General features: G+C 29.6%; 4 protein-coding genes across 7 annotated transcripts; 2 read left to right on the top strand and 2 right to left on the bottom strand.

Annotated features, from left to right (window-relative positions):
- The first annotated feature begins 47 nt into the window (after positions 1–47).
- On the top strand, positions 48–6,219 carry LOC130902628 (WD repeat-containing protein 82). 3 transcript variants are annotated; one of them, XM_057814870.1, is made up of 4 exons: positions 48–921; positions 972–1,247; positions 1,373–1,509; positions 1,987–6,219. In XM_057814870.1, the coding sequence occupies exons 1-3, from the start codon at positions 373–375 to the stop codon at positions 1,496–1,498; spliced, it is 951 nt and encodes a 316-aa protein (XP_057670853.1). In that variant the 5' UTR covers positions 48–372; the 3' UTR covers positions 1,499–1,509; positions 1,987–6,219. The 3 variants fall into 3 exon arrangements, with proteins under 3 accessions (XP_057670853.1, XP_057670854.1, XP_057670855.1); XM_057814871.1 differs by having other exon boundaries at positions 100–921; positions 3,604–6,219; XM_057814872.1 differs by having other exon boundaries at positions 100–921; positions 3,110–3,355.
- Positions 3,101–9,855, bottom strand: LOC130902038 (uncharacterized). Its single transcript, XM_057813837.1, is given in 16 exon segments — positions 3,101–3,269; positions 3,383–3,472; positions 3,548–3,710; positions 3,772–3,926; positions 4,204–4,320; positions 4,712–4,863; positions 4,942–5,142; positions 5,464–5,712; positions 7,542–7,635; positions 7,691–7,780; positions 7,837–7,999; positions 8,110–8,495; positions 8,565–8,692; positions 9,144–9,332; positions 9,381–9,670; positions 9,748–9,855. Coding segments are annotated over 15 exon segments (2,565 nt in total). The 5' UTR covers position 9,670; positions 9,748–9,855; the 3' UTR covers positions 3,101–3,170.
- Positions 9,856–11,610: 1,755 nt separating this feature from the next.
- Positions 11,611–14,184, bottom strand: LOC130902630 (neuroguidin). Its single transcript, XM_057814873.1, has 4 exons — positions 13,933–14,184; positions 13,134–13,656; positions 12,932–13,074; positions 11,611–12,856 (listed from the first exon to the last, which is right to left on the bottom strand). Exons 1-4 carry the CDS (start codon positions 13,939–13,941, stop codon positions 12,635–12,637), a joined length of 897 nt encoding a protein of 298 aa, XP_057670856.1. The 5' UTR covers positions 13,942–14,184; the 3' UTR covers positions 11,611–12,634.
- A 319-nt stretch (positions 14,185–14,503) lies between these two features.
- LOC130902597 (angiomotin-like protein 1) lies at positions 14,504–21,172 on the top strand. Of its 2 annotated transcripts, none has more exons than XM_057814831.1 (13): positions 14,504–14,637; positions 15,435–15,525; positions 15,645–15,893; positions 16,006–16,149; positions 16,204–16,501; positions 16,653–16,842; positions 16,905–17,175; positions 17,234–17,379; positions 17,439–17,767; positions 17,822–17,956; positions 18,025–18,212; positions 18,277–18,449; positions 19,953–21,172. In XM_057814831.1, the coding sequence occupies exons 2-13, from the start codon at positions 15,480–15,482 to the stop codon at positions 20,016–20,018; spliced, it is 2,235 nt and encodes a 744-aa protein (XP_057670814.1). In that variant the 5' UTR covers positions 14,504–14,637; positions 15,435–15,479; the 3' UTR covers positions 20,019–21,172. The 2 variants fall into 2 exon arrangements, with proteins under 2 accessions (XP_057670814.1, XP_057670813.1); XM_057814830.1 differs by having other exon boundaries at positions 14,545–14,637; positions 19,931–21,172.
- The last annotated feature ends 220 nt before the right edge of the window (positions 21,173–21,392 follow it).

Below are 21,392 nucleotides of genomic sequence, written 5' to 3'. Positions count from 1 at the left end.
AAAAAAATATTCGAAATAAATGATGTAAAAAAATATTTATCTATTTCAGTTTTACCAACGTCATCCTAAGCACTATTAATTTATCTATGTTCAATACTAAATAGAATTACCTAAATTATGTGACCATCAGAGGTATTTGTTTTCATAAAGTTTTTTGTATTATTAATTAAAGAAATAATAAAATTTCGAACGTATAGTAGGATTGAGATACGTAAATTTTTTTCTGCACATGTTTGGTGCCAACTGTATCAAACTCGTCCTCCATATTTGATCCTTTGTTTGGTTCAAGTTGTGACGTGAGGTTTCTTAAATTTATTTGACGCTATTAAAAGTAATTTAATTATTATAATAATATAAATAACGGCCGTACACATGAAGATGAAATTAGTAGATCAGGTGGTGCGGAGTTTCCGCGTAGCCAAAGTGTTTCGTGAAAATACAGACAAAATAAATAGCATCGATTTTTCACCGACGGGAGAGACGTTGATATCTTGCAGCGAAGACGATCAAATCGTTATTTACGATTGCGAAAAGGGGACGCAAGTTAGAACGGTTAACAGTAAAAAATACGGAGTAGATTTGATACACTTTACACATGCAAAAAACACTGCCATCCACAGTTCAACTAAAATAGATGACACCATTAGATATCTATCTCTTCACGACAATAAATATATTAGATATTTTCCGGGACATACTAAAAAAGTTGTTTCTTTGAATTTATCCCCCGTGGAGGATACATTTTTGTCTGGTTCTTTAGATAAAACTCTAAGATTATGGGATTTAAGATCGCCGAATTGCCAGGGACTTATGCATTTATCAGGACGACCCGTAGCAGCTTATGATCCTGAAGGATTGATTTTTGCAGCCGGTGTAAATTCAGAAAGTATTAAACTGTACGATTTAAGGTCTTTCGATAAGGTAATTTTTTCCTATATTATAGAAAGAAGTATTTGTTGACGTATTTTTAGGGACCTTTTGTAACATTTAAATTGACACAAGAAAAAGAATGTGATTGGACTGGTTTGAAATTTTCAAGAGACGGTAAAACTATTTTAATCAGTACAAACGGATCCATAATAAGACTTATTGATGCTTTTCATGGTACACCTTTACAAACATTCACAGGTCACCTTAATAATAAAGGTATTCCTATTGAGGCGTCCTTTAGTCCTGATTCTCAGTTTATCTTTAGTGGATCTACTGATGGGCGAGTTCATGTTTGGAATGCAGATACTGGCTATAAGGTAATAATATTTCAAATTTTATAATTATTTCACCTTTTATATAATATTAGCAGAGATACAGTATTATACTTGGGGGTAAACAAATGTGAATATTTCAATATTTTTTAATTATTTTTTCTTTTGAGGTTTGTGTTTTGAATGCTGATCATCCCGGTCCAGTTCAGTGCGTTCAGTTTAATCCTAAATACATGATGCTCGCTTCAGCTTGTACAAACATGGCTTTTTGGCTACCTGCTATTGAAGATACGTAAACAAGGAACTCGTGAGTTTTTCAAGAATTTTATAAATTAATTTTTCATCAAGTGAGATTAGATTTTAAAGTCATTTTCTTGCAAAACTGTAGTGATGTGTAACATCCATTATACTTTTTTCATTATTATTTGGTATAAGTTAAAAGAGAATGAAATGTAAATATGTGTTAGTGAGATGAATTATTCGGCGGGGTATCACCGGATTTTAACTGGAATTAAATTTAATACTTTAATTGATATATTGAATTTTTGCTTTTTATAACAATTGATAGGCCCCAAATATAATATTATTTTCATGAATTGCTTATAAACCTTAACAGAACAATGAAAATTTATTAACAATACATCGCCTTGGGACAAAAACATTTTCAAACCCTGTCTTTTACATATTTCTTAAGGTTATGGCTCACCGTCTATTAATTACCTACCATTTAGTGTTTGGGCATTGTATTTTATACTTGTAAAATTTTATTTCTCACGTTCTAAAGGAAGTGGATCTGCAGTGGATCGACTGGTATACACTAGGGACTAAATAATAGTCAAAACAGTGGACTATGAGCTCTATAGAAGGTCTGTCCTATCGGCCGTGGATCCACTGGTACACATTTAAGATCAAAGAATAGTTAAAAACAGTGGACTTCACCCAAAGAAACGTGCTTTAAAGATTGCGTAATCTGTTAGACTTTTTTATTAGTCCAAAATAGAACCCTGTTGTTTCAAGGCGACTAATTGAATTTTACTTTTTTAAATAATAAATTTTATTGTTTTTTTTTTTCAAATAAGACTTAAATTTGGTTTTTATTCATTTTTTTGTAGATATTTCAAAGGATTAGATTATTGTTTTTGTCCTTTGTTCTTATGCAGAAGGTATTTAGAATTTTTTTTTCAACATTTTCAGTAATTTGTAATTGAATAAATAAACTATTCAATAATTTTTTTATTTTGGTAGAATCGGCGTTGAAATTGAATTTTTTTATGGGTAATTTCATCAATAAGATTATTCTTTTTTGGTCTTTGTCCAATTCTGTAAATATTCATTATTTCTTTTTTCTTCATATTTTTTGTGTAAATAATTTTAATGATTGAAAAGCTGTAGTATATAATAGATTATTAGATTATTTTTCTATGTATTAATATATTTCGGTATTTTTTATTTCAAGTGATAGTGCAATGTTGATAGCCAAAGTGCTATGAACAAAACATTTTTTCAATTCAATTTAATCAAATAGAAAAAACATGTTATAATCAGTTTCATAACGTTTTAGAAAATTTATTAAAATCCAGATTTTTAATTTAAAACTTTTTTTGGAATTAATTTTGTTTTCAAATTTATGTCTCATTGTGTCTCCACTTTTATTGATTATTAAGTAATTTAAACTTTTTTTCTGTTTGTTAATATCTACTTTTTGCATTAAATTTTTATATAGTATTAAATGATTAATTGTGATAATTTGTGTAAGCGATTAATAATTTCGATAAATTACAGACTGAATATTTGTATAGAATTGTGCTTGTGTGTAGGTTTTTTTATTACTAGTACATAACCCCCTATATTATAAATGTTGGTTTCATTCTACCCTTTTCATCCTAATATTTAAGCAATTTTTGTAGGTAACTTTATTATGAATTTATTTGAATAAAAAAAAAGAAAAACTCAAAATATATTTTATGATTAAATACACGATTCAGATCTGTTGTAAGCTCGATTTTTTGAATCCAACGGTGCAAATTGAAACAACATTAATTCGAAAGTTACGATCGTTCCAGCCATCTGAAAAATAAATTCAAATTCATAGTTTACAAGATTTAAAAAAATTATTGAATTATATGTGTCAATTTTATTATATTTTTCTAAATTATTGATATAAATTCTTTTCCGTATACCTGTAATAAAAAATTTCGTGTTACTATAAAAAATCCAGATCCTGTGATTCCTACCGGATTCGTGTACATTTGTTCAATTAATCGACTGATCTAAAAATAGAAGAATAGTAACATCAATTTTTTTTATGACAAATTTATATGTTGAATAAAAATTAATTAACTTACTTCGGTACAGTAATATTCCGTAGGTACATTATACAGATACTCCATCGGTTTTTTAGCTTCATCGTGCAACCAAGCTCCGTACATTGAGACTGCTATTATTCTCGATACTAAGAAAGAAAACGAAAAAACAAAATACGTAGATTCTGCTATACCTTTTCTTTCCCTGAAGCAACAAATATCAAAATAAAAGAAAATAATATTTTTTTTTAAACTATCGCTTCTACCTTAAGCTATTGTATAGTTGTATACACAAGAAGAATATATTATGCATATATGAAATTAATACTAAAAACGAAATGTGCTTGTCCATTTTCTTGCAAAGGATATACAATTTATGATAATCCTGTCGGATTTCCCTCCAAAATTTTTGGTGCATAACCTGAATAAAATACGTGTTATTAGAATTGAATATATTTCAAACGAATATCCACGAAAAATTAGTCAGTGTCGGCGAGAAATATCTTTTTGTATGAGGTAAAGGGCGTCAAAGTAAAAAGTTTTTCAGTGAATGTAAAGCGTATTGGAAATTTGGTTTTTTCTAGTTCATTATTAAATAATTCCTACTCTTTAGAACTGAGGGTATAGAAAATATAAAGTGAATAGGTTTTTTTTTCTGGTATGAAACTTTGATAGCTTAGGAGTGAGAACGTGCTTACCTTGTTTTTCTTCAATCTTACAACTAGCTGCCTAAATTTTGCTGTTAGAGCCACACTTATTAAACTGATAAAAACGTCTGTGAATATCCAAGTGAAAGTTGACAAAATATTAATTACCTAGAAAATTTATAACACAATTATATAAATTCTATTGAAACATATTTTAATGTAATGCAATATTTGTTGCATACCCTGTAGGTTGGGATATTTCATCGAACTTAATAAATAAATTTATCTATCGAGTTCAATGGATTTCTCATATACGACACTTGGAACGCAGTAGAATGAATTCGATGACAGGTGATAGATATATTGACAGCGTGATGTTGAAAACTATTGTTTGTATGTCTTTCTAATTAAAATACGCAACTATTATTTATTTTGATCGTTCGGAATATACAAAACCATATTATTTTTTTATTAGCTTCGAGATAGTATTTTTAACTCTTCGTTTACTGATTTCATAGTTGTGATAAAATATTGGTGCAGTGTTAATAATTTAACTTACTTTAACCAAAACTCCAAGCCAAACATTAAAAGTTATAAAAGAAAAGTAATTATTGAATAAAACTTCCATTGTTGCTCTTAAAGGACTTATTACATAAGATGCGCACGCGTCTGCTGCGTATATACCGTTTATAACGAACAACGCGTGTTCAACTACAATAAAAACGACAGTTATGCGAAGAAAATATGTCGAATTGATTTATTATTTATTTATATAAATAATGTACTTACTTATTCCTAGAGTAAAAGATGTGGCTGTCATCCACAGGTATCGTTTTTTTAAATTAACGTCGTTTACATACCCTCGCATACTCATTTCAATATAAGACCATTCTTTCAATATCTCGTTCCAATGTTTAGCTAATTTGATTAAATGCAACGAACAGAGAAATGTCGATATGTAGAATGCCATGTGCGCTAAAAAAGTAGCACCTATACATAGATACAACTTTATTTCAGAAATGTATTCCAACGCTCACGTTTACATGAAGACAAAACTGCTACTTTTTCTAAAAATTGTTTACTGTATTCCAGTTTTTAATGTGAATTTATTATGAAATACTATAGGTTTTTTACAAAGAAATAATCGCTTTGGCTTTGTTATTTCAACGAAAACTTGTTTTGGAAAGATTCGTGTTGCCGTATCTAGTTTTCCTTCAAACATAGGAAAATAAATGTGTAAATTGTAGTTTTATTTATTGTTTTGAATATTTATTTAGATACGATTATGAAAGTGTATAGGTGAGTACTTACCAGTTTTATCGACAACTAATCCGTCCACGCAGAATTTCACCAACCAGAATCCGAAACTGATGAAAGCTCCGCAGGCGTTTAATATAGAATAAACGACTTTAAAGCTACGCCATTTGAAATAAACTAGATTCCAGGTTTTATTTATATTTTGTAACGGCATCACACCGAAATATTGCGCTAATTTTATAATGAATTTGATTGAATCGTGGAATTCGTTTTTCTTAACGATAAAAACGTCTTCTTGCGTTTCTGACATATTTACTGGTATAATAGAAAAGTGCCGGTTTAACTCGTTCATATTTACATATTCGCAGATTAAGTTGAGAAATGCCTAATAGAAAAAAAAAATATGTCGAATAAGAAATGATTATTAGTTCATAGACTTTGGTGAACGCATATGGATTTACTAAACTTTATCGAAATTATCTTTGGTGGTAAACATATTCGTAAATTGAATGTTTGCTTATGCGGTGTTTTCGTACTTAGAAACGTCACAAGGATTGATGAATATCCAGAGGCGGATTAATCGTTTTTTTCTTAATTTATTTGCAGTGTAGGATTTCATTGTAACTATTAAATCAGATTGCCAGAAAATCATATTTGAATTGATATCATATTCGTTTTACTCAAATTAATAATTGAAGATGTTAGTATTCTAAAAGTTCATGAACCATTTCTGATTTCAATTTTCCGTTAATTGATTCATCGTTTGTGGAAACTAAATCATAGACTCACATAATACTAATAAAATAAAAATCACGAAGGCTACGCTTTAAAATTGAAAAAGAAATAACTTTCCATTGATTCGAAGAATTTATTAAAGCCCCTAACAAAAACTACTTAAATTCCCCTTAAAAACAATTATAGTATAGTTTTACTTTGTCTATGGTACTATTTTAAAATCATATATTATGTAATACATAAGGTTTGTTCTTGTTAACGGTACTAAATTAGACCAGTGCATGAGTGTATAGAATTAGTTCGATCGGATACAAAGAACGATATACACTATATCATAAAAAGCAACAATTGTTTTATCAATTTATTACAAAAACCACCTACCTCTGTTCTTTTATTCTATATTGATTACACTGTCTTGCACTGCACTGGCTGACCCGACTATAGATCCAGTGCAAGCGATACTAGCGCTGGTTCTGCTACAAAGAACGCGAACGTTTCAGTGTACACTTTCTGAACTTCTCTGAACAGACCTATATTTGTTTATAATTTGATTGATGACTAAATGTAAAAGTTGCAGTATTTTATACATGGGAATATATTTTAAAATATGTCAGGTATTTATATTTTCAAATATTTTCGGTCTGTGAGATGCAATTATATAAATGAATTTCGATATCTTTGTTGCTTTTAAATTTCGGTAAATTTCCCACCACTGGATATGGAACAATATTTGTAGTGTTCGAATTATATATATAAGTTTGTTGTTAATATAAACAATAACAATGTTAAAATATAGTACAAAAGTCTATTGTGCTAATAAATGTTCAATCGATAGAGATAACAACACGATCGGTTATTTAGAGTTGTACCTACATAAAAATATTCACTTTTTTTGATTGATTGATGATATTCAAACAGGTTTTATCAATAATCAATGAGGTAATTTTTGTTTCTTGGTGTGTTTTGGTTTTTGGAAAGTGATCAATGAAAAATATTTTCATCAATTTTCTGCCAGTTTTACAGTGATTTAATTTGTAGTTTAGACATTGGATAATCTTAATTATATTACCCTGTATGCATGGAGAAGGTTTTCATTGAAGAGTTATATCGATTATTCGCTAATTTGAAATAATAATCCTCTTGTTACCGTCAAACATTGTCGGGTAAATAATGACGTACTTGTAAAACGACCCTTTCGGTCTGGCAAACAATGCATCAAAATAATACTAATACGTTATTTACATATAACATTTTTTTTGACGAACCCTTTTCATTTGAGCAAGACAAAACGCAGTATAAATTAGCAAATTATTTAATTCTGAGTTATGGGAAATAAAAACATAGAAATTTTTTGTACATTTTTTATTTGAATACACGTCATGTTATGTACTCGGTACTATTTGAATTATTTATTGGTTTAACAAAATCTTTCAAAGCACTTTGATTGAATTGTATAAGAATCAATTCGTAACTTATAATTGAAGCGGCAATCTACAAAAAAATAATGAACAATTATACTGAAATGCATAAAAACAAAGTTACGTACGTTTAATGTTAAACGCCTAGTAATTTTGAAAAATTGTCCACCAGTCAAAGCTATAGAATCGTAATAAATATGCGCCATTATCCTTTGCAACTGAAACAAAATTTATTGTTAAAAAAAAGAATGAAATATTTAGAATATTAACTTACGTCTTCACTCCAGTGATCGTCTGGTACTTTGGGTATAATTGCGGCGAATTTTTTACTTTCTTCATTAACTGAAGAACCGTATATTGTAACAAGAACCAATCTCATTATTATAAAACCAAACGAATAGAAGAAATGTATCGAATATAAATGACTATTGATATATCTAAAAAACGTACAAAATTTTATAATTGAAATTGTAATTAATACGAGTAGGTGTTGCATGATGTGTGAAATTTATATAAAATAAGACAAAGAGCATATTACATTCATTACCTAAGGCTGTTGAACAGCTGTATCAAAATCAATGAAATATTGAAAATATAACTGCAAATTATCAAATTTCCAAATAATTTGTCCACTTGGTGTACGGCTAAAGCAAGTTTAGAGTAATCTTCTCTTATTTCTTGATAATATTTCGAAGTTTTATCCTAAATAAATAAATTTTTGTTTTGTACACATTGTAATGTGCATAAATAAGTAAATAATCGAAATGAACTCACTGTGAGGTAAACGGAAGATATTTCTTGGATTTGCAATACATCGTTATAACGATTAAAAGAATCCGCAATTTGTTTGAATCTATACGCAAATATCACACTTAAATTGATAATGAAAACATCAACGGTAACACATACTGCCCAACTGATTATACAAAATACCTAAAATAATATACTAATTTTCGATTTGAAACTTTTAGATGTATTTATATATATAATACAAAAACTTACCACGTATACTACAGACCAACAATAATTACATTCACCATATAGATAAACGCATTTTTGTTGAATATGAATTATGAATCCTCTTGATCCCGTTTTAAAGGTAATTGAAATAATTTCCATCAAATGTTCAACTAAAATAAATATTTTAAATTGTTCTTTATTTACTTTGTGTCAATTGATACGAGGTTAGTTAGTTGGGCAACAAAATCTTCAAACAAAAATTATTTTAAGGTTAGGACCGAAATCTTAGTAGTTTAAGAACTTTTTTTGTTGAATATGAATTATGAAGCCTCTTGATCCCGTTTTAAAAGTAATTGAAATAATTTCCATCAAATGTTCAACTAAAATAAATATTTTAAATTGTTCTTTATTTAATTTGTGTCAATTGATACGAGGTTAGTTAGTTAGGCAACAAAATCTTCAAACAAAAATTATTTTAAGGTTAGGAACGAAATCTTAGTAGTCTAAGAACTTATCAAATATGTATTTGTAGTTAGAACGTAGAAGACAATTAATTAGAATGTGATGCTAATCTGATAAACACGTTGAAAATTGGAAAAATATTCGTACTAGTTTACTTACTAGTACCAATGGCATATACGGCGAGTGTAAGAATGTTCAATAAACTTCGTAAATTTTTCGATGCGCCATATTTTTTATTAATTTCCATTTCAAGATAAGTTATGCTCGTGATAAATTTATGCCAGTTTTTCGATACGTTTATTGAAATTAACGTAGTGACTGCTACTTGCATAAAAACCATTGGTAATACTGAAAAAATAATAATGATCCTAAAATTAACAAACTATCGTTACTTACCTAAATGGGTTATGACAGGATAGATTTGAAAGGCGCAAAAAAATCCTAAATATGAACAAATCGTCGAAACTGCACAAATTGTAATTGTGTAAACGATTTTCCAAGAAAGCCAATTAAACTTTATATTCGACGGATCTTTACAACAGATATTATGCATCGGAAACAATCCGATAATTTGACATTTCACCAGTAGGTATTTTAATAAATCGTGACTAGTATCGTTATAATTTGGTTCAAAAATCACATCTTTCGTCGATAACTTTTTCTTGAAATCCTTAATATTCACCATTCTGTGAAATAAGATGTATTCTCAATATTATCTCATATATAATACGTAAGTATTAATACTCCGAATAAAAGTTTTTACCTTAAATCAATATTTTGATATTATCCAAACTTTTTTAATGCGAAACTTTTATTAGGTAACTATCGATGTCGGTTTGTAAATAAAAGCTAATCAGGAAATACGAAATGATAAACTGTATTTACTTGATTAGTAAATACGTTCACTATCTACTATATAATATACATTTTTTATTATCAAAAATACAGATTATCCCTGTTATTATAAGCGTTTCTGATACATTAAAGATCGATTGAAACTTTGCGTGTTCTATTAATGTTTTTCATACGCGTACATCGAGGGCGCCACTAATCATATACAGAAACCATGTTGTAAAGTGTGTTATTGCGCACCAGCTGGGAAGCAGCCAATGAGAATTCGTTCCCAAAACGACGCGCCAATTTGGGAGCGAATTCTCATTGGCTCTTGAGAGATGCGCAGAACGAGTCGAAAATGAGCCCTCGGGAAGAACACACATCATGTACAGAAACCAATAGCAAAATTCGAAATTTTTTTAAAAAGTTATCAGAATTGAGGAAAAATTAAAAAGATAACAAAAATCCAAATGGTGTTCTCTAGTAAGGAAATGGTAATTTTCTAAAAGCGTTTTTTTCTTTTAGTCTTTCTACTTGTATAATCTACCTTTTTTGCTCTATATAATTTGAATTTTCTAATGATGTTTTGAATCAGTAATTTTCGTTTGATTACAAGTTATATCAAGTTGATACAGCAAGTAGGTATATTAGTTTATCTATATTTTTATCCAAAACATTCAAAAGGAAAATACGTTAAATTGATGAACTTAGGCAACACACATTACATTGTTTATCTTAAGAGGTTATGAACTCGTGTATATAATCTTTGGTTATGAACGTCTGATTGAAATAACGGTTACGGTTGATAATTAAACGAAAGGTTTTTTTATTAAATGAGTTGTTTTTAAGTGGAGACGATAAAATATTTATCACTAATTTGTTAGTAACGTTATTTGGTTATGTTCAGTAATTTGTTTCGAATGTTTAGGTCGGTGTATAGAAGGCCTCAGTTTTGCCTTTGGAATGAAAAAAAGTAAAAAGTCGCCGCACTTTCACCACTAGAGACTATGGAGTAATTAATGAATATCATCCAAAATCTTAATTTATAAATGGGAGTTAAAAAAGTTTCAATTTTGTAAGCACTTAAATTTGCTGGGAATCTTTACAAAGTATGACAACAAATTTTTGTGTACAGCAAGTTTAAATGAAATTTTGCATGGGAAAAATTTAATTTTGGTTAATTTTTTCCTAAAAACGCTCATAATTTCTTTTGTTTCGGCATATCTACAGCTAGACATGAATTAAATGCAAAAAGACCTAGCTTCCTACATGCTTACTATGAGAAGATATAGCTGCTATAAACGAACGGACAAAATGCTAGTAATAGCGCTTTTTTACAAAGAAAAGCGCTACAAAAGACTTCCTATGAAATTTATATAAAAAAATGGTTATTTTTCGTAAAAGTATAGTAATTTGGATGAATTTTAAGTATATTACGTACTCTTCATGTAATTTGTCTAGTAATAGGTGATATTTAACTGTTTCAGGGCATTTTTTATGCATAGACCCCCCTCAAGAACCAAATAATTGTAAAACAAATAATTATTGAAATGAATTTCTTTATTAAATATACGAGAGGGTTACTAAGAAATAAAGAGATCGTATTAAAAACAATTTTAGCAGGTATTTTTCTATGTCTTACAATTTTTATATACCGAGAAAAAGGGCCCCACTCGATGCTAAGCCTAGGGCCCCCTGGTCTTGGAAGGCGGCCCTGAATCAACTAAAAAATGATATGATACTAATCAGGTTACTTATCTTTCGAGGCATGGATAAAGAATAAAAAACGGTGTAGTTTAAAAGCAATAGTTTATTTTCTTAAAAATTATACATAAACAAAAACTTAATACATAAAAAAACCTAAACGTATATAGAAAACTAGTGAAAAGAAAACAAAAGTTTATAATATTGAAAATAGTTCTACATATAACAATCAATAATTAATTATTGCGATATCTGATAATGTCAATGTTATTATATTATTAACATTATTGTTTATAATAAAAACCAGTAATACACAAGTTTATAACAGTCTGTGGCCGATTTATAACAATTTTATAGTCCATTAAAATGAATAATCCAATCTTTTTATATATTTTCGAGGTAGTTTCTAATTATTTTCCACCCAACAAATAAAAATAATTCTAAAGTAATATTTAAAAGCTCGTGCTTGAATATTCATTTTATTAGATTATTTAAGGCTCCTTCAACTAATGCAATTTAGTCTCAAAGGGTATTTTATATTTGTTATAAAAATAATAATTACTTTGTCTTTGATACTTTTGATTTAGTTGAAAAGATAACGGCGCAAAAGTGTGACAACAGTTTGTAAGAATGGCAAAAGATATTATATTTAATAGTAGAACCCAAATGTATTTTGAAATAAATATTTGAATGCAAATTTTGTTTTTTTACTGTCTAGTTCCTAAATTAAGATAAATTACTGAACAGAAGCTGCACATGATCACTTAGTTGGAAACTATTTAATCAAAAAAAAAAAAATTGAAAAGGAGCAACTGATTTGATTACAGAGCGACAAGCATTCTAGAAACCATTTAAATGGAAATGAGTTTTGAAAAATATTACAAAAAAATTAAAGGAAAAGCTGTAAAAAATATTTATTTATATGATTTTTGGCTCATTATCAAAATCCACATTATGGAAAGTATATAGTATTTACTTGGGTGAGTTCAAATTGAAAGCAAACAAACGATATACTTTTTAGAAATTTTAAAAGCTCTCTATCAACTAATATTTCAATACATTTTATTTTTAAATCAAAAAAGTAATAATATTAACACAAAAAATTGTTATTTTTAATGGAAACGTCTTTTTTTAAAATTACCTTTTTTCTTATTGGTAAATTTATTTTTCCTTTTTCTGCTCGAATTAGATCTTTCAAAATCTGTAATTTCATCTCCTAAAGTACCTAAAGTTGTTAATTGACGTTTCTTATGTTTATCTGCTTTACTAACAGGTAAACGTGTCATATATTCTTCTTCATATTCTTGTCTTTCTTGTTGTTGTTTGGATATTACCTAAAGACAATATTCAATATTATAAACCATACTTGAATGAAAGGAAAAAATTGATTTTTTATAATAATACTTTACCTGTTGGGCTCTACTACTTTGGGAAACTTCTACAGGAGTATCTAGGTACTCTTCACGAAGATCTTGCATAATAGCACTTGATAAAGCGTGTTTTTTCGACCGTTCTTGGAGTAATTTTGTTCTCTCTTTAGAAGTTTCATCACCTACAGTTATAAAATCCATGGAACAATTTATATTTTATTAAAAAAAAATACGTTTTTACCAGTATAATGTAAGGCGGATAATTTTGGGGGCACATAAACACCACTTTTACCCTCTTTTCTTTCTTTTTCATCCCCACTATCATCTTCCGAACCAGATTCATCTGAATTCCCAATCAGATTCGCTGGATTAGCTTTAAATCTTGTCGGATCATCTACACTCTGGCCGCTAACTGCTGTTTTTACCAATTTATCAATTTGATATTTCAGTCTTCGATCTATTGGCTTTACTTTTTCTAAGACTGTCCTTATTTCTACTAACCTGTCTATACATGGGTCACCTTCTATTTTTTCACCACAAGACTTTCTCAAAACTACATAAGTTAAGTTAATGAGGTAAGAAAGTAACATATTATACTTCATTTCTAAGAAACTTAAACCCTGATCAGTTGTTAGTTCGCCTTTTCTCACTTTTTGAATCATATTATCTACTAGCGTTGCTACATGTTGAGAGCTTACTTTCATCTCATTGAGAAGAATTAAAGCTTGTGGTAAATCTTCATTGTTCATGTTTACATCCGGAGCCTAAAAACAGCGTTATTTAAGGGAAAATCTTATTAAAAATTAAATTTAATATTTTTTTAATCAATTAATAACTTGTCTATTATTAAACATTCACACATGCTAGAATTTTATAAAAATTTAATTATTAAAAATTAGATATACTATTTGCATAAAAATTCGATCGCCATCTTTGACCCTGTAGTGACGGAAAAAATTAAGGGTAGTATTAATTTAGAAAAGTTTCTTAGAGTTTATGAAAGCACACGCTTTAATATATCAAAAATTAGAATGACTAACCTGCACCATTTTTGTGAAACTAAAGTACTAATTAAAAACTCATATCAAACGATAATAATAATAACATATTATATATAAATACACGTGCTATATTTTAATAACGAAGGTTTTTTTTTTCATTTTCTAGTAGTTTTATTCACAGTTTCGGTTTTCTTTTCAATTCTAGATTGTACGAGATAGTTGACCTGTTACATATTCAATGATAATTGCTTTAAGCATATCTACAATTCATTTAACTGACAAATAAAAGACAGAGAAATAAAGTATGAGATAAATAAGGAGACACTTGGCGCGTTCACGATATCCATAACGGCAACTATCTCTCTTCAACTTTCTTATATTTATATTTGTCAGTGAAATTGAGATTTAAAGCATAAAAAATGCTAAATAACTTTTTATACTATATATATTTATATAAAATAATTGAGGTAAAATAACGAAATTTCAATAATTAATTACAAATTTGCGTCAATTGAAAGGGGACGGGAATATACATTTGACAGATGTGACGGTACGTTTCATTATTATTATTTATTTCCATTATATTATTATATATCTCATTCTAGCACATGTAAATAAAAAAGGACGTGTATTAGAGCTGAAGGTGTCGATTAGATAGAAAACGTATCTGTAGTATTGCCATTGTGCACATAATGGCAGGATAGTGTGTTTTAATTTGGTTTTTAATTATTTTTATGCAAAAATGTAAGTAATTCAACTTTTTATATGTTTATTACAATTTATTTCTACTATTAGTTATCGACGGTGGGAGTAAAATCGCTAAAAAGCTTTTTCTTGAAAATTGTTACAAGAAGATGAGTTTTCTATTTTTTTCTCATTTCTAATGTAACTTTATATTTAAAAGCAAGGGTTTTTTACCTCATTAGTTGAATAAAAAATGTATAGCACGTAGTGTATAGTACAAAACATCAGATTAAAAAGTGTCTTAAAAATATTTCAAATTCCTCAAATATTTCTGTAATTACATCATTTGATAAACATTTTTTGATAATTAAATATTTGCAAATAAAACTTAAATATATACAGATCAGTTTATGTTTTCATTAAACTTAAATTACGAGTTTGTATCCGTGTTTGGTTAATTCTAATCAGTAATTTACGTTAAAAAAAAAGATATGTGGTATCATAACAGCTTCAATTTAGCTGCAATGATAGGATCGTTTTATATTTATTATATTTATCCCCATATTTTGATGTATTTCAATGGTTTCTCATATTTTGGGTACATTTCAATAATTTGCTTATATTTTAGGATGGAATGCTTTGAAAACATCTCATTTTGTGTATAATCATTGAAGAATGTTATCTTTGTTTACATGAAGCTAAAAATTTATGTACATATATATATATATAAAATCATTATAAACTATTTGAGATAAGAATAACGAAATTGCAGTCAATATCAAGCACTTTTTGTGTAATTCAACATAAATTATTTATTGAAATTATAATACAAGATAGAATATATATTTTTTTTTCAGACTTTGAGGAGAAACTGAACAAAATATGTTAGAATTTGTTCGACAATGCAGTCCAACAATAGATATAGACCATTCAAACAGTTGGGACAAGGTATTTTTCTTATTTTTATCAAGATTTATTTTTTGGAATATTCAAAGTTATTTTTTTTTTCTATTTGTTATATGAAGGAAATTACAATCAATAGATGAAGAAACTGTTGAATATTTTAGGTAACTTTCCACAAAGTTTGAGTGGTAGTGAAACAGATGTTTCAACGTCCAATGAAAATTTATCCAATGAAGAAAAATATGTAATACGACATACTCCTAGGCAAGAACCACAAGGACAAGAGAATTTGACGGATTCCAAAAGAAGTTCATTAAGAGATAGTTTGCCTTCTAATCGTAGCTCTCTAGATGTGTCTTCATCATCTTACAATACTCTGATTATTCATAGCGCAGGAGATGAACCATGGACAGGTTGGTACAGCTTAATTAAATTGAGAAATTAGCACATGCTTGTTTCTAATAATTATTATTGTTTTAATGAATGATTAATAAATAAAATCGACTGGTAATATTTTCTTAATAGGAAGAAATTCTGGACCTAGAGAAGGCAGCAATATTTCTTCAAATTATATACTTCACCAAGGATCTAACCTTACAAATGATCCTAAATTATCACCCTTGACTAAAAGGAGTTCGGCATCTCCATCACCTTCTATTTCTAGTACAGGTATATATACTACAAATACTACTTTTTGATGAAAGTTGTAACAATTCTTTGTAGGTGTACAGGAGATAACAGCAATTCCAGACGATTATTTGAATCAATCTTCAGTGCTGAAACATTTAGCCAAAGAAGTAAAAGTACCGTCATCGTCAGAAATTTCCTTGAAAGATAATTCAGATAATCTAGTACTTTTTGAGTTGAATGTTTTAGCACCACCACCACCACCACCTGAATATCCCAAATGGTCAGATAAATCACCTTTACAACGTGAAGTAGAAAATAGGAATAAAATTAATGCTGAAAAATTGACTTTGTCCAAATCCCAACCAGATCTTTCCACAGTTGGATCTATTAAGTAATATTTTTTTAATCTGAATATTCTACTTTATGCGTCTACTTCAGTGCTCCTCTTTGAGTGTGTCACATTTTATTTTGTCTCAACTGATTGTCGTAATATGTTTTTATGTAAGAGCGCTGTATCCAAATTTAAACAAATTTCCTTTTAGGAGCGACGCCAATTTCTTCAGAAGGGGAGTTTCTGCGCCTAGACCACCAACAAGAGGAAGAGAAGAAAATGAATCTAAAAGTGAAGAAATTTGGCCGTCTGCTGAAATGGTAGAAATTCTAATAAAGGAAAATAGTGCTCTCAAACAAGAATTGGAAAATTTGTATCAGAGAGTTGAAAGGACACAAAGGGTGAGTTGATTAATTGAAACTAAGAAGTTTTGATTGAAGAGTACAAAACAAACTTTTCGTAGCTCGAACAAGAAATTTTTAAAGTGCACAAAGGTCACGAGGAGCTCGTTCAATCGTGCGATAGGCGAGAAAGATTGGAAAGAGCCGCCAGAGCGCGTCTACAATCTGATTGCGTTAGATATCAGGAATTGAACAAAGCTCTGAGGGAGCAAGTGGAATTGCTTTCTACTCAGATGCTGTCTCGTTCACCGGTACCTGATTATGGAGGACCTGAGAATCTCAGAAGGGAACTAGCTAAAAGGGAAGGACTCATCAAACAACTCATTTCTCAAAGTAAGAATACAATTTCATTACTACATATATTTATAGTATTTTGTGTAACTTTTTCCAGATAAGGAGTTATCTGCTGCCAAAGAAAGACAAGAAATAGAGCTAGCTGCTCAGAGAGCTACTTTACAAGAACAGAGAACACATATAGATATACTAGATACGGCTCTAACGAATGCGCAGGGCAATGTAGTTCGCCTCGAGGAGGAAGTGAGTTGAATTTTTTTTTTTTTAATTCTTAACCGAATCTAATCATTTTCTTCTTCTAGTGTCGCAAAAAGCAAGTGTATGTTGAACGTGTATCTCAACTTCAGAGGGCGTTGTCTTCGATGCAAGTGGCGAGTGAAAGGCGAGAACAAACTGAAAAAAAGTTGCGACTTCAACTCGAACGTGAGTTACAGCGCGCTAAAGCTTCGCAAGGCGAATGGGATTCTCACAGTGGTATAGGAAGTGAATCGGCTTCTGAATTGAAAAGGATGTTGAGAGAAAAAGATGAAAGGATAATGACTTTAGAAGGGGAATGCTCGAAATGGGAACAGAGGTTCTTAGAGGAAGGTACTTTAAGGCAGGCGGCTATCGATGCCGCCAGTATACCAAAGTAAAACAAAACTGACGTATTTCATGAGTATTTTTTTTATATTTGAATTTTCAGGGACGCTAAAATAGCAGCTTTAGAAAAAACGAGTCAGGAGACTGAGAAAATTATAGCCGAAGCTAGAAATGAAAAAATCAGACACATGGACGAAGTACACGCGGCACAAAAAAAAGTTGCAGACTTAGAATCCAGGTAAATAAACTGACATTCCACTTATTTGAAATTGTCTCTTTTATTATGAAAAATGGGGTGTATTTTAGACTAAAGGACTTGGAATCTAAGCTCGCAGAAAAAGATGCCATGATTAGAGTATTACAAAAACACACTTACGATAAAGATATGACTAGTATGTTGGGCAGATCACCTCATCATACTCCTCATCCCAGTTTAGGTGGACCGGATATCGATCATGTATTAGTTGGAACTACAGTTTCTAGAGAAGAATTAGGTATATGTTAAATATATTATAAATAGCAAAATTGATTTATTATAATTGATAATTACTGTTTTAGTTAGCAGCGTTTTAACAAATTCGACAGCGTACGGTTCAAGTAATTCATATACAGGTAGCAATTCATCCTACCATCACATGCCTTCATATGCCAAATACGATACTACTAAACAAAAATTGGACAATCAGTTGAAAGAGATAGATAGTCAACTCGATTCTCAGTTACTTAGTAAGGTAGGAGAAACTGAAACTTTTTATTGATTACCGTTTAGTTATTTTTCTCATCAATATTACAAATTTTTGAAGAATCGGAAAGCAATAATTATCATTCCTTGTAACTAAATTCCATTTAGGAGGAGAAGAAATTAAAAAGTAGATATTATTTTTGATGATATAATTTCATTTTTTATTCAGTTTATACTGAAAAATGAAATTTCTTAGTATTTTGTGAGTAACGTTCACATACTTTTTTTGCCTTACAATGTTTACATTTAAGTATGACCCCAGTAAACTAATTTATTAAAAATTACGTTTTTAATATAATTATAGTATAATAATAGTTTAGGCAGTCTAAATATAACCAAAGTTTAATTTTAATTTAAAAGATATATTTAAACTAATATACAGGGTAATTAGATAAAAAATAGAATCTTGACATATGATTACATTCATAACTTCTAGTAGTTTTTTTTGCATAATGATTTTGCTCTGAATTCATATTTTACTGTCCTGTATATAAAATTCTTTTTTTCTGAAGATAATTCTAAAAGGAGTTTCAATTTTTTTAAATATAAGAAACCGAAAATGAGGGACGATATTTTAGATTAATTTTTTTTACTTGTATGCAGTTAAACAGTGAGTTTTTTTCATTTGAGTTTTATTTTGAATTTGTTTTATTTAAATGAAAATTATGTAAAAGAATGTCGATATATCATTGTCATTTTATAATTCATTACATTTGCTATCATTAAATACCCTTAAAAATGAATCATATAATTAACTATCCGTTAGAAGTTATTTGATAATTATAATAACAAGATGTTTTTTCTTTTCGTTGGATTAAAAACGGTTTCCAAATATTCTTTTTTTATTTTAGTTTGAATGTATAAACCTTCTATTTAATATTTTGCAAATTTATATACTATCGAAAGTTTTGTAAATAGGAATTTTTGAATCTGTAAAGACATGGATATTCTTCTAGTGTTAATTATTGATAGGATAATTTTTATATAAATATGATTCATTTTTTACAAATTGCTGACGCACGAAGCTTTTGTTTTTATTTTTGTGTGTGTTGTATGGAAGCATGATTCAATAAATTGTTATTTTCACCGTTTTCGCAACTTGATTGATTTGTCGAACAAAATCCTATTACCCAACGATCGAAAATGGAAAATGAAAATTACACATAACTATCGAGAAAAATATTATTAATGTCACTTAATGAAATAATATATTTTTGGCAAAATTATTGTATGTCGAGTATAAAAAGAAAATGTTTATTCGAAGTTTGAATAGCGTATTTTCATTTTCATAATTTGTCGGTACTAAAATAATTGATTAAATGCATCCAGTGTCCCCATACCCGGCCAGCGTTTATTCCTCTCCTAGCATGGCGCCAGCTTCCCGCTTGGCGTTGCCGTGTGACTAACCCATCTTTTCACTCTCAGATCCCGGGGACAAATCCCAATTCTGTCTCTTTCTTCCAATTTCAGCGGGCACTTTGCTGTTTTCCAGGATTCACTAATCCAGTCGCTACGCAGAGAAAAGGAAAAATACCCAAACCACTATTGGCAGGTGTGACGGCGGTATCTTACGATAGCCAGGGCCCCTTCCTGCTGCCCCCGACACGTCACGAATCCGGCGAGATGTTGCTTCTCGAAAAACAAGGTAGGACTTCGCAACAACAACGTATGCCCGAAGGTACGCAAGCCACCTCTCAAAAACCACCCACGCCGAGCTCGTTGCCGCGTCCGCCGCGTTCTTCTTTACGTTCAGGTCTACCTCGACGTTTAGGCGAATATAATAGATTGCCGGATTCGGAAAAAAAATCCGACGGAGCAGATTCTCTCAGTTCTAATTCGAGTAGTAGACGCGCTTCGCCCGCTAGATCTTTGATACCTCCTCCGAGGAAATTGGGTGAGTATGGGCGATTGAGAAGCAGCTCGGCTGGGCCGGAAAGAGATTCGGCTTCGACTTTGAGCGAAAATTCGGCTAGTTCCTCTAAAGTTAGAATATATGGGGGCGGTTCTTTGAGAAGGGGCTCCTCGTTAGGAAGAGATAGCAAATGCTCTTCCGATTCCAATACCAATAAATACAGGATACAATTTTGATGTTACATTTCATTTAAAATTTTTCGATTCCTTTTAATTACATTAAATGTCAATAGTAATAGAATCAACAGAATTATTTATGTATTTTTTTTTTTAACAGAATAGTTGTATGTATCAATTTGGGGGTTACTTTGAATTTTAAAACGCGCGCTACGGAAGAAATTCGGGGCCAACTGTATATGTCGTGCCATATTTTATATAAAGACGTTATACTCGAATCATTTTTTATTATTAATGTTTGTACCGGCACAATTTTCGGAAATTTTTAAATCAAAATAAATAGTATTTTCTACTTACATTCATTTTCATTTTACAGTAGTATGTTATCTCGACATACATAGAAGGTTTTTCCTAAGATCATGTTTTTATTATGGTTGATCAATTTAATTTAACAAACACGCGAACAAACAAAAGTAATTTTTGTCAATTAAAAAAGTGCCTTGTAGGAATAAAGTCGATTCGACAATTTCGAAAAACGAGTATGTTATAAAAACACTATTTTTATTATATATTTTTTTTTTAAATTCATAAGATTTTTGTAGTGTATTCTAGTCTGTTTACATACACTATATCTTACGTTATTGTAAAATTATAATAAGACAATAAAGTCATTATCCACTTGTACCTGAGTTTTTATTTATGGATTTTACCTTTTTCTTAGTGTAGGAGCGTTTATATAAATTTTTATATATTTCGAATCGTATTTCATTGAAAAGCGACAACATTAAAAAAACTGACGCAAATTTGAAAAAATAAACGTTTCTTGTATGGCGTATGGAGGAGTTTTACTAAACTGAATTTGTAATAAAAGTGGAGAGAAATCGATTAAAATTGTTTATTAAAT

This window comes from Diorhabda carinulata, chromosome X (genome assembly GCF_026250575.1).
Source record: "Diorhabda carinulata isolate Delta chromosome X, icDioCari1.1, whole genome shotgun sequence".
NCBI lineage: Eukaryota > Metazoa > Arthropoda > Insecta > Coleoptera > Chrysomelidae > Diorhabda > Diorhabda carinulata.
This window is presented reverse-complemented; position numbering and strand designations above follow the sequence as displayed.

What these genes read in the sequence shown, in the direction of transcription:
- LOC130902628 (XM_057814870.1), top strand. Translation starts at nt 373, where the DNA reads ATGAAGATGAAATTAGTAGATCAGGTGGTGCGGAGTTTCCGCGTAGCC. An exon ending in ATTTAAGGTCTTTCGATAAG is followed by an intron (nt 922 to 971) that starts GTAATTTTTTCC and finishes ACGTATTTTTAG; the next exon opens with GGACCTTTTGTAACATTTAA. An exon ending in ATGCAGATACTGGCTATAAG is followed by an intron (nt 1,248 to 1,372) that starts GTAATAATATTT and finishes TTTTCTTTTGAG; the next exon opens with GTTTGTGTTTTGAATGCTGA.
- LOC130902630 (XM_057814873.1), bottom strand. An exon ending in ATCCGCCTTACATTATACTG is followed by an intron (nt 13,075 to 13,133) that starts GTAAAAACGTAT and finishes TTATAACTGTAG; the next exon opens with GTGATGAAACTTCTAAAGAG. An exon ending in AAAGTAGTAGAGCCCAACAG is followed by an intron (nt 12,857 to 12,931) that starts GTAAAGTATTAT and finishes TATTGTCTTTAG; the next exon opens with GTAATATCCAAACAACAACA.
- LOC130902597 (XM_057814830.1), top strand. Translation starts at nt 15,480, where the DNA reads ATGCAGTCCAACAATAGATATAGACCATTCAAACAGTTGGGACAAG. An exon ending in ACCTTCTATTTCTAGTACAG is followed by an intron (nt 16,150 to 16,203) that starts GTATATATACTA and finishes AATTCTTTGTAG; the next exon opens with GTGTACAGGAGATAACAGCA. An exon ending in GAGTTGAAAGGACACAAAGG is followed by an intron (nt 16,843 to 16,904) that starts GTGAGTTGATTA and finishes AACTTTTCGTAG; the next exon opens with CTCGAACAAGAAATTTTTAA.